The following is a 17,466-nucleotide window of genomic DNA, read 5'->3' as shown; positions in this document are numbered from 1 at the left end:
TTACACACCCTTCGTGGTCCTTGTCTTCCTTTGCCCGATGTCTTCATTTTTCGAAGTGTCGGATCCCTTCCATTTTCCCCTCTGATTAGTGTTATATAGAGGATGGTTGCCTAGTTGTTCTTCCTCTTAAAACAATAATCACCACCACTCTGAATTATGGTATTACTCTGGTATAAGCCGCGAGTTAATGACCTCTGCGATTCAGGAATGGGCTCTATAGTCATATAGTCATATAGCCGATCACTGAACAAATAGAAAGTACACAGTAGGGTGCGAAAAGGGTAAGTCCAATGTTACAACTGAGACGCTAGCAGCTATGAAGGGAGGGACATGTTCGGATGTTTTATTGCGTATTTCTTTGTTCCAGGCGATGGAAGTAGTAGACACATGCTCATCCCACGAACGACTTCTTTCTCGAATTGGGAGATGCATGAGCACGCAGGCGATGCAATCTCTGTACGACCTGCGACAGAATAACCAGTTGTGTGATGCTATCTTGAGACTGGAAGATGGAGGTATTTTCCACGTGCACCGGGCCATTCTCTCCGCCTGCAGCACCTACTTCAGGTATTACTTGTCAAATTCTACTTGGTTTTGGAGTTAATGGTGGAGTTACATCTTTCGCTAATTTACATTTTTAGTGACATTATTATGTAACAAAGTTATTCCTGTCGTTTAAATACTACTGTACGTAGACTCAAAGGAATGTTATCTGTTGTACCTTTAAGAAGTATTGTTCACTCCCTCCAGACATATCTTACATTGAACTGGTCTCGTTAAAACAAATGTGATTCTCGAGCCATAGAATTGCTGCAAAATAAAATCATTAATACAATTTACTGATTACAGCTTTTTTTTTTATGAACTGACCCTTTTTGCCTCTCACAGCATGTGTCCAGTCTTCTGCTTGTGTCTATATAATCTCAAAGTAATCCTGCAGACAATACTCACTTCAGTCCAGCACATCACACTCAAGTTTCAAAAAAATATGATCTGCCTGAAGTTGAACATTTCACGAAGAAATATTGCAACTTATCTAATGAAATGAAATAACTCAAAAGTCTCTTATATTTTTCAACGTCTATTAAATATTTTCGCTGATCTGAAGCAGTTACTACCACATAGGTAACAACAATTTTGTATTCATATTTTATGTTTAGGCTATGTCTACGTTCGATTTATGCAGTAATTATTGTTATTATTGAACATCCAAAGCAGTTTGGAACCCTATTTTACATAGTATACTAGGATTATAGTTAAAATACATATTCAATTTTACAATGAAAATGAATTCATGTATCTAATCGACGGAAAATGAAGTGGATGAAGTTAATAACAGCATGGCTTCTTAAACACATGATACAGGGGTTTTGATAATGCAATGTTGCAATAGTTCAAATGAGAGTTCAAGTCATGCCTTCTTCTTTCACATGCACTGTTTGTGAGGATCCACAAACACACGCGTAGCCATCAGGACGATTGATTTCAAATCTATTAAAATAATAACCAAATTTGCCATGACCGGTCAAAAATTGAGTAATTTCAAATCTTGGCACCAACACGTTACTTTGCAGGCGGTTGAAAATCTCAGGAAAGAATATTTCTCTGGTGACTTGGCCTCTAGTGGAAGAAGTCCAAATGTTGTTCCATTGATGGATCATGTGCTTCTTTATGATTTTTTAGCGTAGCTAGGTGACGTTTTGTCATAAGAAATTTCCAAATTAGATTTAGCCACTGCTTTTGCCAGAAGATCAGCTTTCTCGTTTCCAGATATTCCACAACGACGGTGAATCCAGTCAAGACAGATGTGCGAATTTTGTTGAGCTGTGGTTCTAATAGCTACAGCTATTGGATTCAGTTTATATTTATCGCATTCAACGCAGCTTGCGAATTACTTCATAACTGAGATTTCTTATTGTTAGATTTGCACCATTAGATCGTAGATTTGATCGCCCACAGTTCAACCTGGAAAATAGAGCATGTGGAAGAGAGTTTGTACTGGGATGAGAACACCTCAAAATCGTTTTCATGAACAACGAAGGCGCATCCAACTTTGTCCTGTTCATCTGTGCTTGGTATGCGAGATCCATCTGTGTAAATAAAGCAGTCATGGGTAATTGAACAATTTTCATAAATGAAGTTTTTGAAGAGACTTGGGTGATCAGACTGTAGAAAATGACAAGGTTGCTCTAGAGTGGTATTCAGAATGGGCATTGGTGATACTTTGTTTTTCTTAAAAAAAGTGAGTTCAGCTTTTGCTATCGCCGTAAGAATTAGTGGCTTAATGCCTGCAATAAGAAGAGCTGCGTCAGTAGAGGTGGTGCGGTAAGCACGGGAAATACGAAGAGCAAATCCTCTCTGAATTTACATCAATTTATGCTGAGCCCATTTCTTATCAAGTGTCATTCGAAAAGAGGAAACACAATACAATATCGGAGGTACAAACGCTGTATCATAAATAATTCTTAGTACCTCAGAATTTAGTCCTCAAGAAGGTCTCCAGGCAATAGCTAAACAAACTTACTGCCTTTCTGTTGTAGTTTGTTGAAATGGGCCCTGAAGGTTAACTTCTTGTGAAGCACAACTCCCAGATAAAGAATATAATTTTCCATAGTGATATTTTGTCCATTCATTTTAATTTTAGGCTTTCCTAGTTTCCTTCTACTTGTAACAAGCATAGTTTTCTGGGGATTAAACTGCAATTTATTATCAGAATCCCAAGTAAATAAAATGTAAAATAAAAAGTAATTAATGTGACTACATGGAGCGAACTGTCTGAAGAGTTAGTTGTCTGCGTCATGAAATAAAGTATCTTTCAACCATTATTAAATTTAAACTTAGGAAAATTCTTGTTTCAGCCCTGCCTGATTTAAAATATTTATTTTTTTGTAAATCCCTAACTAAAAACTACAGACGGTGCTGGAATTGAAATGCGGTTGAAAATCTGCCAAGCAATATGGAATTCTAGAAGATGGCCAGAGGAATGGGTACAGTCAATCTTTGTCCCAATCCACAAGAAAGGATCGAGGAAAAAATGTGAAAATTATCGCTCAATTGCTTTGATTTCACATGCCAGTAAAGTTATGCTTCATATCCTGCACAAGAAACTCCGGGCATTTCTAGAGTATCAAATACCTGAAGTCCAGACTGGATTTATGAAAGGAAAAGGTACTCGAGAACAGATCTTAAGCCTAAGACAAATCATAGAAAAGGCTAGAGAATTCAATGTTCCGGTATATCTGTGCTTTATTGACTACCAAAAGGCCTTAGATACTGTCAAATGGAACCATCTTTGGAAAATTTTGGATGACATGGGTTTGCCACTCCATTTGATTGATCTCCTCAAGTCCTTGTATAAGGAAAATACAGCCACTGTGAAGATTCAAAACAAACAGTCTCAGCAGTTTCGTACAAGGGCTGGAGTTCGCCAGAGATGTATCCTGTCACCGTTACTTTTCAATATCTATGGTGAATATGCAATGAGAACTGCATTAGATGGCTGGGACAAAGGGTTTTCCATTGGGGGATGCAAGATCAACAACTTGAGATTTGCTGATGACACCACCTTGATAGCATCATCTGAAGAGGAGTTGACAGAGCTGATCAAGAGAGTAGAGGAAGCAAGCCTAGAGATTGGATTACGCCTAAATCGACAGAAAACCAAAGTCATGATTGTTGATCGTAAGAACAACAGTCCACATATCAAACAGATTGGAGGGTGTGAAGTTGTACATCAGTATGTATACCTAGGCTCCTTACTATCCAATTCTGGTGGTTCCAAAGACGAAATAAAGCGAAGAATTGAAATAGCAAAGGTAGCAATGATCCGTCTGCGGAAGATCTGGAAAGATAACAACATCACCATTAAGACAAAAAAGAAGCTCGTTGAATCTCTAGTCTTCTCAGTGTTCTTGTATGGCGCAGAGACGTGGACCATCCTCAAACGTGATCGTGAACGGATAGAAAGCTTTGAAATGTGGTGCTGGAGGAAAATGTTAAGGATTCCTTGGACAGCTCATCGCACGAACACATCAATCCTGAACCAACTTCAGATAAAAGTTCGTCTATCGTGTAAGGTCTCTCAACGAATTGTACGCTACTTTGGACATATAATGCGCCGAGATGGTAGTCTTCAAAAGCTGATTGTTGAGGGCAAAGTCCAGGGAACCAGACAACGAGGACGAATACCAACGCGATGGACTGACATGGTGAACGGCCCCCTACAGTGTTCTCTCAGAGTAACCACAGTGAAAGCTTTAGATAGGGAAGAATGGCGGAGTATGGCTCATCGGCTTGAGGGCTGAATATTATGATAGTCACGACGCCTCAGTCATGAGGCAAAACGAAGAAGAAGAACTAAAAACGTGTAATCGTTATTTTATCATTTGTTAGGCTATAATTTAGTTTGTTCCAGTCTTCTCGTTTAGATTATCATGAATATAATTGCAGTAGTTTTTATTTAATTTTCATTGGATCTTATTGATTTTTTTGCACATAATGAAATTGTTCCAATTTTATCATTGGTATATCATGATGATGATGATGATCATCACCATCTGGAGCAGTTTCCAACCACAGGCTGGGTCTGCTTGGAACATAAGCTCTCCATCCACCACTTGTGTTCTGTCACTGTCGTCCAGTTCCCTCCTCTTCTTTACACCTTTCAGCCATCCGTCCCTCCGTCTCCTTCCCTTCCCTTCAATTCCATTTCTATTTATTTATTTATTTATTCCTGACTTGCATATGTGACGAAGTTAGGGCTCACGGCCCTCTCCTACACTTAACCACTATAAACAATGACGTTTTAAAATGTGAACATAAAAGTAAGACAGTAATTCTACAAAGAAATAATACTACGGACAGATATACTAAGTTAAAAATCAGTACGGCAATTAGTGTGACAATACTGATAATACTATAAATAGGAAATATAGTAATAATAAGAATAATGAAGTGAAGAAATGAGGTCACGACGCTCAGCAATGAGTAAACCGACTGATGATGATGATGATGATGAATAATGACTGAAGTGCATAATAGATGAAGAAACTCCCAAGAAAAGCATTCGGCAGGCAGATTTGACTTTATTAGAAGAGAAGTAAGGTGCCCAATTTCCATTGGGAGTGTATTCCACAGTCTCAATGCAGTAACTAAAAAGGAATGATTGTAGGAATTGGTTCGATTGAGTGGAATTTCAAGTAGGGAACCAGAACGGGTACTAATTTCATGGAATGAGGAAATGAAACGAAAATTAGAAGGTAGGTAAGTAGGAGTGTTCGACGACAGCACTTGGTAAACAAGTGTCATCAGGTGAAAATTCGTTCGTTCATTTATGCGTAGCCATCCCAATGTTTTGAAATATGGTGTAACATGAGTGTCATGTCGCAGTTGGAAGGCATATCGTATGCATGAGTTTGGTGCTCGTTGAAGTCTCAGTTTGTTCAGCATTTAGATTGACTGTATCACAGTAGTCTAAAATTGGGAATAGTAGTGCTTGGATTAATTTTAAGTTTTTGAGGAAAAGAATTCTTGTGACGTTTCAGGGGATATAGAGCTGCATGAACCTTTCTACATACATTTGTTACGTGTTCATTCCAGGTCAGATTCTCATTGATGGAGATCCCAAGATTAGTTACATTTTTAAGGTACGGTACAGCAATGTCATTGATTATGATTGGAGGAGGATTGATATTGCTTATTACATGTAATAATTTAGAGTTTCCTATGATGGAAAATTTGTATTTTACGAGGATTTAGGATTAAGTGGTTGTTTTTAGAACCAAAACCAAACCCCATGGCACTACAGCCCTTGAAGGGCCTTGGCCTACCAAGCGACCGCTGCTCAGCTCGAAGGCCTGCAGATTACGAGGTGTCGTGGGGACAGCACGACGAATACTCTCGGCCGTTATTCTTGGCTTTCTAGACCGGGGCCGCTATCTCACCGTCAGATAGCTCCTCAATTCTAATCACGTAGGCTGAGTGGACCTCGCACCAGCCCTCAGATCCAGGTGAAAATCCCTGACCTGGCCGGGAATCGAACCCGGGGCCTCCGGGTAAGAGGCAGGCACGCTACCCCTACATAGAACATACTTTTTGGTATCCTCTCTTCTCCCATTCGCTTAACATGTCCATGCCACTGCAGCCTTGATTTTTCTATCTTTTCTGTAGAGGTACCTCATTTATCATTTCCCGAACTCCCTCATTTCTTACTCTGCCCATTCTTCTTAAACCTGTGTATGTCAAATGTATACAGCCCCTTACAGTGAGCTTTGCTCGTTGGAGCCTATCAGATAAAGAGATAAAGTAGAAAATTATAGCCCAGCCAACTCAAATGCTATTTAAACAAGTATATGAAATAATGTTCTGGTTTTAAAGTAAAGAGATTTTGGCGAGTAAAAAGACACTTCTCGCTTTTCTGACGTGTGGGAGTAGTTCGAAAATTTGGTGAACTTTAACACGGCTCAAATCCTGGAAGCCTGTGTGTAGGGAAGCCATGACCCAAGGCAGATAAAGCAGACATTTGTTACACTTCCTGTAGCTGAAAGAAAAGTGTCATGAAGGTCATTCATCTTCAACCCCCACCTTAAACTACAACCATAGTTCGGGGAACAAACCCTGTCCTCTTTTCCATCTAATATATTGAGGCACAGTTGACAGCGGGCATGGGGGAGGAGGAAATGCTTACTTGCGAGTAGTATACTCCTTACTGTGATACTTTACATTTAGAGGATGAAGAGTCCAGCTCCATGGCTCCATGGTCTTTCGTCACAGGGGTCCCGGGTTCGATTCCAGGCATGGTCGGGAAATTGAACAATTATTGGTTAAATTCACTGGCACGGGGGCTGGGTGTATGTGTCGTCTTGATCGTCATTTCATCCTCATCACGACGCGCAGGTCGCCTACAGGAGTCAATTCAAAAGACCAACACCTAGTGAGTCGAACTTGTTCTCTCAACTAAATGCCATACGCTATTTCATTTTACCTGTTCAAGAAAGAATAGTAGCTGGCGATTCTCGGGCAATACCTAGCCTGGCCTTCCGAATATAATTCTTGACATAATTTTGGCAGGTAATCCGCGGAACGTACTGTATATCGAGCGCTGTGTTCACAGTTGGAAAGCGCTAAATGACCACTACTATTAGACATCAGGTACGAAGGAGAAAACACATGTTTTGACAAACAAAAGCACTGTAAAATTGTATCAGAAACAAATTTTCAGATAAGCAAGATCATAGTCAACTAACATAAAATCTGTTTCTGACTGTTGTTTTCAAGGAAAAAGTCCGTATATGCTTCTTGGTGGTAATTATTAATTTGTAAACATTCCAGGCAATATTCTAGCACCGAACATGAAGGGCCATGTGCTACGAAATATGGGAAATATTTTAAACTCAAATAAGACGATTATCTGTTGACCCAGTAAGCATGCAGCAGTATTGAATCCGGTTTTATTACGTGTCTTACAACATAAGAGTAATAATACGAGTACAATGATGCTGAACATCAACAAATCGTCATGGAAACAGCACGTAAGATTACACGCACATGTAGAGGATATACATCGTCAGCGTTATGAGAACAAATACAACCACTTCAAGCAAAATAATATAATCACACATCCGGAGGTCTTCTCGTCTTAAATGTCTCATCAGCAAGTCCCAGTTACATCTGTCCTGGAAAGGAAGAACAACAACCATGTCTAAAAGCTAGGAAGACTTAAATAAATAATCCAAATATTCAACCCTCTTTCACTTCTACTCCTTCCTGTGATGTTGATAATGAAGATTTTCCACTGTTTTAAAATTTCATTTCGTCGTGATATTTTACGACAATAATTATTACTTATGAACGCTCCATGTCCGCCTCTGTGGTGTAGTGGTTAGTGTGATTAGCTGACACTCGCGGAGGCCCAGGTTCGATTCCCGGCCCTGCCACGAAATTTGAAACGTAGTACGAGGGCTGGAACGGGGTCCACTCAGCCTCGGTAGGTCAGCTGAGTAGAGGGAGATTCGATTCTTTTCTCAGCCGTCCTCGAAGTGATTTTTCGTGGTTCCCCACTTCTCTTCCAGGCAAATGCCGGGATGGTACCTAACGTAAGGCCACGACCACTTCCTTCCCTCTTCCTTGCCTATCCCCTCCAATCTTCCCATTCCCCACACGGCCCTTGTGAGGCCGCCTGGGTGAGGTACTGACCCTCCTACCTAGTTGTATCCCACACCCAAAGTATCACGCTCCAGGACACTCCCTTGAGGCGGTAGAGATGGAATCCCTCGCTGAGTCCGAGGAAAAAGCCAACAGATTAAGAAAGAAAGAAAGAAAGAACAAATGCCAACAGTTCCTCTATGCGTAGTTTGTGAGGCGTGCCAAAACAGAAACCTAAGAAGATTGGAGGATCATTTCAAAAAACCCTGAGCGAAGGTAACTCGCAGTTGCAGCGCTGTAGTCCCAAACTTTTCACTGGATAAACTCTAAGACTGGGCATGACAAATCTCGGACGCCCGACCACCCGACGTCAAAAATGAATGGCTTACAGCTAATTACAGCATACTTCCCTCAATTTGGCACAACGGAGAAATAACCGTAAGACCAAGCGGAATGTCCGCTACGCCTCTGCAGTCGGGAGACAAGTGGGTTCGAACCCCACCGTCGACTGTCCCGAGAATGATTTTCTGTCGGTTTCCCAGGCAAATGCAAGTCTAACCACAACCGTTTCCTACCACTTCCCTATACAACTTCATTCACCTTCTTCATTTCATCTTCATCAGCTCCTCGACTGAGGTTGCCGCATTTCATCCCACCTCATGCCCGACCTCGTGCCAGCAAACAGGACAAGGCAGGCATTTTGAGATGAAAAGGAAGAAATTCGTATTGAACCATGATGGACCAAAGGGTTCAGTATATAGTGCATACTTTGAGGAACTTATTTTTCTTACACATTGGTGTTCTGCTGGATCAGATCTGAGCTATTTAAACACTCCAAAATATCTTTTATGATTTGAGATCACATTCCTCACTGGAACAACCTCTTGGGCGGGGCATTTGAACGAGTGTACGGACGCAAGGCAGGTGATGTAAGCAACAAACATTAATGACTTATGAAGTTATTCATCAAACTGAACCTTCGATGTTCGTAATTACGACCGTAGTTGGAGAGTTAAAACTCACTGACGGAATGGCGAAATTAAGGAGAAAAGAAACGAAAACAGATGGTATACGCAAGAAATCAGAAGGCATACTCTAATGAGTGGAGTTAAGCGGATGGCATACGCTCGACTACAGTCCTGGTGAAGTCAACACAGGGACGAAAATACCTTTACTCTGCTTTCAGACCTACTTTGTTGTAGTGGAGTGAAAGCTGGGTGGACTAAGGATATCAAATTCATAAGTTACAAGTAACAGTGACAGTACAAGTCAGAATTATCGCTCGTACAAATAAGTGGGGACAATGCCAGGAGGGTACTCGGAAGGAGGAAGTAAAGGCTGAGTTAGGAATAAACCCGATGGTGAAGCTGGCGGTGGTGGGGTCATGTGAGGCGAATGGAGGAGGGTAGAATAGGTAGGAGAATAATAGACTCGGCCATGGAGAAGCAGAGGGAGACCAAAGTTAGAAGTGTGGAACTACCGAGGAGTAAATAGAGGGTTGTCCAGTCCGTGCGTTAGACTTGGTGCAGGTGGCGGGGGAAATGTATTATCTCAAAGTAGCTGACAGACGGAGGAGCTTGCTTTTTATTGCCTATTTATTGATTTATGGTATTGCCAGAAGAAACCAAGGCGATGAACGGAGTGGTAGAATTTTGATGCGTCTTGTTACTTATTGCCTATTCCTTGGTTTATGGTATTGTGAAAAAATCTTCTTTGGAATAATCACATTAACGATGTTGTAAAGAAAGGCTACACAACATTTCACTTGGTTATGAAGGTATTTAGGGGTTGTAATCATCATCATCATCATCATCATCTGTTTACCCTCCAGGTTCGGCTTTTCCCTCGGACTCGGCGAGGGATCCCACCTCTACCGCCTCAAGGGCAGTGACCTGGAGCTTCAGACTTTTGGTCGGGGATAACAACTGGGGAGAATGACCAGTACCTCGCCCAGGCGGCCTCACCTGCTAAGCTGAACAGGGGCCTTGTGGAGGGATGGGAAGATTGGAAGGGATAGGCAAGGAGGAGGGAAGGAAGCGGCCGTGGCCTTAAGTTAGGTACCATCCCGGCATTCGCCAGGAGGAGAAGTGGGAAACCACGGAAAACCACTTCCAGGATGGCTGAGGTGGGAATCGAACCCACCTCTACTCAGTTGACCTCACGAGGCTGAGTGGACCCCGTTCCAGCCCTCGTACCACCTTTCAAATTTCGTGGCAGTGCCGGGAATCGAACCCGGACCTCCGGGGATGGCAGCTAATCACGCTAACCACTACACCACAGAGGCGGACAGGGGTTGTAATAAGGATGTAAAGAAGAGGGCATATGAGTCTGTGGTAAGACCCCAGTTACAGTATGACTCCAGTGTATGGGACCCTCACAGGATTACTTTATTGAAGAACTGGAAAAGAACCAAAGGAAAGCAGCACGAATTGTTCTGGATGGTTGCCGACAAAAGAGTAGCGTTACAAAAATGTTGCAAACTTTGTGCTGGGAAGACTTGGGAGTAAGGAGACGAGCTGTCAGTGGAGAGATTAGTAGGCGAATATACTTGAATGGAGGTTTTAGAAGTACGAAATACCACAATATGATGAAGCTGGAATTCAAGAGGACAAACTTTGCAAATATTCATTTATAGGACGAGGAGCAAGAGACTGGAATAATTTATCAAGGGGAATGTTCGGCAAATTTGCAAGTTCTTTGAAAACATTTAAGAAAGGGCCAGGTAGCCACAATGCAACGAGGTAGCCAATTAATGGAGAGTCTGACACCCTAAATGAGGACCATCGACAACTGATCCCTAAGTTATTAATAATATCTACTTCATTTTATACTTGCAGGTGGAGTGCTCCATCATCAGCAAACCAACGGCTGATGACCAGTCCCTTTCTTTCAATATTTTCTTGCCAAACATCTAGTGAATGTGCACTACTTCCAGAGCCCTGTTCACGACGACGCTCCATGCCCGCGAGAAGACGGACGTGCTGCTTCCTGGTGTCAGCTCGGAGATCATGACGCTAATCCTGGAGTATGCCTACCTCCGCTCCCTGGAGATCACCGAGGACAATGTGTGTCGACTGCTCGTCACAGCCGACTACCTGTGTGTCCTCGGGGTTCTCGAGATGTGCTGCGAGTATCTGCGCTGCAACCTGGAGCCTGAGAACTGCCTGGGCGTGATGCGCTTCGCCAAGTGAGTGCTTTCCTTCATTTTAGACTGTTATGCCTTTCAGCGTTCAGACAACAGTGTTCAACGTATACATACCATCGGACTACGATAATGCAGGCACTACAAGATCTGATCGCTGTTACCTTCTCCTTTTCTCATGCTGTGAGACGTGAACGCCCGTAACACACTCTGGGGTTCTCCGTCTTCCTGTGCTAGGGTGAGAATGCTTGAGCGATTGATCAACCAGTTCGATATTTGTGAGCTTTACACATGGGAACCGATATATTTCAGAGCGTACACGGCACATTCTTACATCTGGATGTCACTTTGTGCACTTGTACGGTGGCAAGTACACGACGACCTCTGTGATAGTGACCACTTCCCGATAATTCCATCTCTCTTGAATCAAAGACAACCGAGCTCGATAGCTGCAGTCGCTTAAGTGCGGCCAGTATCCAGTATTCGGGAGATCGTTGGTTAGAACCCCACTGTCGGCAGCCCTGAAGATGGTTTTCCGTTTTTTACCATTTTCACACCAGGCAAATGCTGGGGCTGTACCTTAATTAAGGCCACGGCCGCTTCCTTCCCACTCCTAGCCCCTTCCTGTCCCATCGTCGCCATAAGACCTATCTGTGTCGGTGCGACGTAAAGTAAATAACAAAAAAAAAAAGAAAAAGAATCAAAGACAGACCGAACTAGACAAGCGCTGATTACTTCGGCGGGAAAATTGGTCAGAATTTTCCAAACGCGCAGTGATGGTCGACGATGATATGCTGGAGTCTGTTGACGACCACGTTTCTTTCATTACTACTGAGGTACTAGCTGCTGCAGAGGAAACAGTTCCATCCCCATCTGGTATTCCCCGCCAGAAACAGGTTCCATGGTGGACCGACGAAATTGCAGCAGCCCTACGTGATCGCCGACGGGCTTTTAAGCATTATCGTCGGAATCCTACGATGGCCAATCATATCACATTTAAGCGTCTGAGCGCAAAGGCCCGTTCTTTATTCGAGAAAGTAAGAAAGCTATGTGGGAAAAGTATGTGTCTTCTATGACCGCACATACTCCGTCATCACAGGTGTGGACAAAACTCCGTCGTATTGTCGGAGTACAGTGTGTGCCCTCCGTCCCCGGAATCTTCATTAATGGAGGTATAGTTACGATTCCTTCAGTCATTGGAGACCACATCGCGTCACATTTCGCAGATACGTCCAGCTCCGGGAGGTACGACTCTGCATTTCTACCAATTAAGCGCGAAGTAGTGGCACATCATCTCTCTTTTGTCTCTAGTGCTTTGCATCCCTGCAACGTGCCTTTCACGGAGTGGGAGTTGCGGAGTGCACTCACGCTATGCTGAGATATTGCTCCTGCACCGGACAAAATCCACAATCAAATGCTTAAGGATTTGAGTGACAGAGGTTTCAATGATATCCTCACCCTATTCAACAGAATATGGAGTGAGGGTATGTTTCCATCTCAATGGCGTGACGGAATTGTGATACCAATTCCCAAGCCAGGTAAAGATCCAAAATTATAGATAGTTATAGGCCATTATGCATTACAAATGGCCTTTGTAAGTTATTTGAAAGGATGGTTAACCGGCGTATTGTGTGGGCCATATTAATCTACCAGTGTGGATTTCGCTCTCATCGGTCTGCCACTGATCATCTGGTCAGACTGGAGAGCGCCATTCAGGAGGCCTTTCTCCGGAAGGAACACCTAGTCGCCGTGTTTTGTGACCTGGAGAAAGCTTACGATACTAACTGGTGACACGGGATTCTCTCCGCTCTACACCAGTGGGGATTTCGGGGAAATTTGCCAACGTTTATTGAGAACTTCATGTCCCTCCGGTCTTTCGAGTCCGAGTAGGGAATGCACTTTCTCAATATTACGTTCAGGAAAATGGAGTACCTCAGGGATCGGTATTGAGTGTCACGCTGTTCGCAGCTGCCGCTGATGAGCCCGCAGTCGTTACATCGCTGTATATAGACGACTTAGTTCTATATTACAGCTCCGGAAGGGTGACGTTTGCTGAGAGACAGCTACAGCAAGCTATTAACCGAGTCGGCAGATGGGCCCTGCAACATGGTTTTCGATTTTCAGCGGCGAAAACCTCAGTTGTACACTTCTGTCGACATCGGCTTGTGCAACCCGAACCAGAGCTCCGATTGCGAAACAGTGTCGTACCAGTGGTAGACGTCGAACCATCTTGGCGTTCTGGGAATCGGAGTGGCTAGCTATCCGAACTCCCAACAAGCTGAGAGCAATTAAGAAGACAACCACCGTGTGGCAGTCCTCCTTCTCTCCTTCACGGAAAGAGGCCATAGTATTGTGTAGGCTGAGGATAGGCCATGGACGATCTACGCACTATTATCTCCTAAAGAGGGAAGACCCCCTTGTATTCTTGAGGTGCCGACTTCACCGTGGCCCAGATCCTCACATAGTGCGCCGCTCTCTGTGGCCTAAGACGGAGCCTCCGCCTACAGGGAACACCCGAACGCATACTAGCCGATGACGCGACTACTGCTGATCTCGTCATCCGCTTTATGTGCGAAAGTGGATTAATCAAGGGTATGTAAATTACAAGTGTGCTGTTACTCAGGGAACACACGTTCCGTTTTTATTCGTTAATAATTTTTCGGCCTAATTCAATACTTTTTGTGTTATTTTGTATAGCGTTTCCAAATTCCTTCGTTGAATAAATAATTTTATTTTATTTTAAATTTCTTTTCCACTAATTTGTTCAGAGAGGATGATTACCTAGTTGAACTTCCTCTTAAAACACAAATCACCACCACCGCCGCCGTCGCCACAATCCTCTGTTTGTAACTAGTTCTGTGGCCTCGTTTATTTCTATAACTCTCCTCTTTAAATCATTAGAAACTGAGCCTAAACATCGTCGTCTTGGTCTTCCTCTACTTCTCTTACCCTTTACAACAGAGTCCATTATTCTCCTAGGTAACCTATCCTTCTCCACCACCGAAGTCGGTTTGTGCGCACAGCTTCATCGATTGAGTTCATTCATAGCTTAGCCTTTATCTCCTCATTCCCAATACCCTCCTGTCATTGTTCCAATCTCTTTCTACCAGCAATCATTCTCTCGACTTTTATGTCTGTTACTTGTAACTTATGAATGGAATATCCTGAGTCCACCCAGCTCTCACTCCCGAAGCAAAGTTGGTCTGAAAACAGACCGATGTAAAAATAGGAGCTGACTTCCTTTTTACAGTACTGTTGACCGCAACAGCTAGCTCACTGCATTAGCTTTACTGCAGCTTGATTGAGTCTCACTTACCACACACATCCTAAATACTTGAAACGATCTTCCTGCCCAACCTGACATTCAGTTCTCTTGGGTTACTCACCTACTGACATAATTTTAATTTTGGAAAGGCTAATTTTCATACCATACTGGTTGCACCTATTTTCAAGTTCCAAGGTATTAGACTGCAGGCTTTCGGTACGATCTGCCATTAAGCATACGCCAGACTACTCGCTACATTTTCACCTACCTGAATCCCGCCCTGCCACTTCTTTCAGCAGGTGATCCTATGTAAACTATGTACAACAAAGGTAAAGGATTACAGCCTTGTCTAAACCCTGTAAGTACGTTGAACAAAGAACTCATTCTACCATCAATTCTCACTTAAATGCCTTTGATCGCTTTTAATAATTCACCCTCAATCCCATAGTCCCACAGTACGGCGAACATCCTTTCCCTCGGTACTATGCTATTTGGTTTACGTCACACCAACGCAGGTAGGTCTTATGACGACGATTCGACAGGGAAGGACTAGGAGTGGGCCTTAAGGTACGTCCCAGCATCTTCACGGCAACCGACAGTATGGTTCGAAGCAACCAACTCACTCTGCTGAGATATGGCTTACAAGGGCCAGTCTTGCTCTCTTGCTGCACAAGACTGGGCCTAACGCAGTTTCCAGCTACTGTCTGAGTTTGTCCATACCCATTTGGTTCAATTTCTAACGTTATCAAACAAGTTTTGGGTCCATTTGCTCTTCAAAAGTTATTCCAGGATGTCTTAAGTCTTCTTCTTCCTAGCCAATAAGATCGACACTTGATATTGACGGCCAGTTGCCCTTCCTCTGACACGCAGTTCCCGAGCCTAATAAATTAACAACGCGTAGTTAAAATCCCCGGCCCGGCGGGGAATCGAACCCTGAGCCCTCTGAATCAAAGGTCAGAATGTAGTTCATTCAGCCATGGAGTCGAACCCTGGATGTCTTAAATAGATTGGATAAATTAAAATTCTATAAATTCACAGAACAAATAGAGAGTCTGGGTGAGAGAGTCAAATTTATATATAATATCGTTGTGATGTGTTCTTATGAGATCGGGAATATATCAGGAGAAGAAATTGTCATTTTATGTAGAACAGTATCCAGACCAAAACTGGTACTAAAATTAAGTGAAAAATTCCACAGAACAGTGAAAAGTTCGTTATAAGAAGCAGTTATCTGCAGCGAGCAAGCCAGAATTCTGACTTCTGGCAATATCTCATAGCTTGCTACTGTAACATGCAGGCTTCTAACATTTTGAACAACAATCATTTGGTAGAATTTCTAACGTAAGAGAAGTGCACAATATAATTAACGTTTGAAATGCAGAGAATGAACCGAGTTTCTGGCATGAGAAAGGAAAAAGCTTGGGCGATGTAACATATTGAGAACATGCGGTATGATGGATGCAGGGCTTTCAGTAAGGACCTCTCTCTGCCTTTCATTATTGTGGTCTATTTATTGAAGCAACTCCAGGTCACTGCACCCTTCTACACTTCTGCCTAGTCAGATTCGTTTCATATACATATTCCTTTTTATTTGTTAACTTTCATAATCTCACATAAATGTTGCGTTACTCTCGTGACTCCATTGATATTGAAACTGTTTGAACTAACTCGCACTGCAATACCTATGAAAATAAATAACGAAAACAACTGTGTTAATTTTCCAATTCTATTGATCCTGATAACAACAATAACAATAACAACAGCATTTTAGACTATATTTTCATTCATTTGTTGTAACAAGGATATTCACACACAATGCGGTAACACGTGGAAGTTTTACCGATGTGCGGAGGCCTAATGATTGAAATAGTTTTAATACTTTTACCAAATGACACTGCAAGTGTTTAATATGCCTTATTTCACGCGATCTTAACACTAGACATGCAACACACACACAGCATGACGTCGGAGTCGCGAACCCCCGACTCCTTGGAAAGACATGCGATATCTCAAATTGCATTAAAGTACACAAACAATCAATTTACAAAGCACGGACATTGTATGGAATCTCCCTCTTCCTGTGATAAAGTTACAACAAATGTGTGTCTGTTTCACCTTTAAAAGCCGGTTGAAATCAAGTTAAACTTCATGTTGGTGACAGTGACCTCTTTATTAGCTCAGACAAGGAGAACGCTACACCCAAACAAATGACGTCAGAAAACTTCTTCTTTTGGCAAAGCCAGGGGACGTGCAGCGGGCTGAGCGCCATCTTGGATTCCTCAAGTGATTTATGACCTCCCAGGGGATGAGGGAGAGGTAACTTCGAGACTATATTCATAAATATAAGCCCTAACCAATGGACCGAAACGTTATGCCCTCTCATTTACATCGCAGACGTGAAACTATCACATATATTCTCATTATACCTGGTGCGAATCCCAGCACCCCCAATTAATTCATAAATAGAGCTCGACTTAGAGACTTCGTGCTTTTATTTATCCGTGCATTTACCTGCACGCACACATTTCCATTCACATGGCTCATTCTCAGCCATTCCATATCACATCAATGCTTCTATTCGCATCATTTGCGCGATTTAGGGCTTTGTTACCTCTTATCGTCCGTAGGCTTAATACACAGATACCTCTCGCCTCTGATATGCTTTCTGCGTAAATACATGGCGGATCGATCCCCGTGCAACGTCCCGAGGTGCGTTAAAGGAAGTATTACAAGGACCCTACAGCTTTGCAGCTGACAACCAACAGAAACTTAAGTCTAAACATGCCTCATGCATTTCTAAACAAGCCCTAAGACACAAGGTCTACCTATACAAATTCATAGACTGCGCAAGTCCTTCAATGGATGTTCTAATAACCATCCCTTCCTCAAATCGAAGACAATGTCCCATAAACTAAGA

At 42.7% G+C, this 17,466-nt stretch overlaps 1 protein-coding gene across 2 annotated transcripts in view; it reads left to right on the top strand.

Annotated features, from left to right (window-relative positions):
- The first annotated feature begins 373 nt into the window (after positions 1-373).
- Positions 374-17,466, top strand: part of klhl10 (kelch-like protein 10) — a 91,460-nt gene continuing 74,367 nt past the window's right edge. For both annotated transcript variants that reach the window (XM_067153651.2, XM_067153652.2), the window contains exons 1-2: positions 374-567; positions 11,078-11,329. In XM_067153651.2, the coding sequence (XP_067009752.1) occupies positions 431-567; positions 11,078-11,329 (389 nt within the window). In that variant the 5' untranslated portion in view covers positions 374-430. The remainder of the gene's footprint in view (positions 568-11,077; positions 11,330-17,466) is intronic.

The sequence above is a fragment of the Anabrus simplex genome, chromosome 9, assembly GCF_040414725.1.
Source record: "Anabrus simplex isolate iqAnaSimp1 chromosome 9, ASM4041472v1, whole genome shotgun sequence".
Classification (NCBI taxonomy): domain Eukaryota; kingdom Metazoa; phylum Arthropoda; class Insecta; order Orthoptera; family Tettigoniidae; genus Anabrus; species Anabrus simplex.
This window is presented reverse-complemented; position numbering and strand designations above follow the sequence as displayed.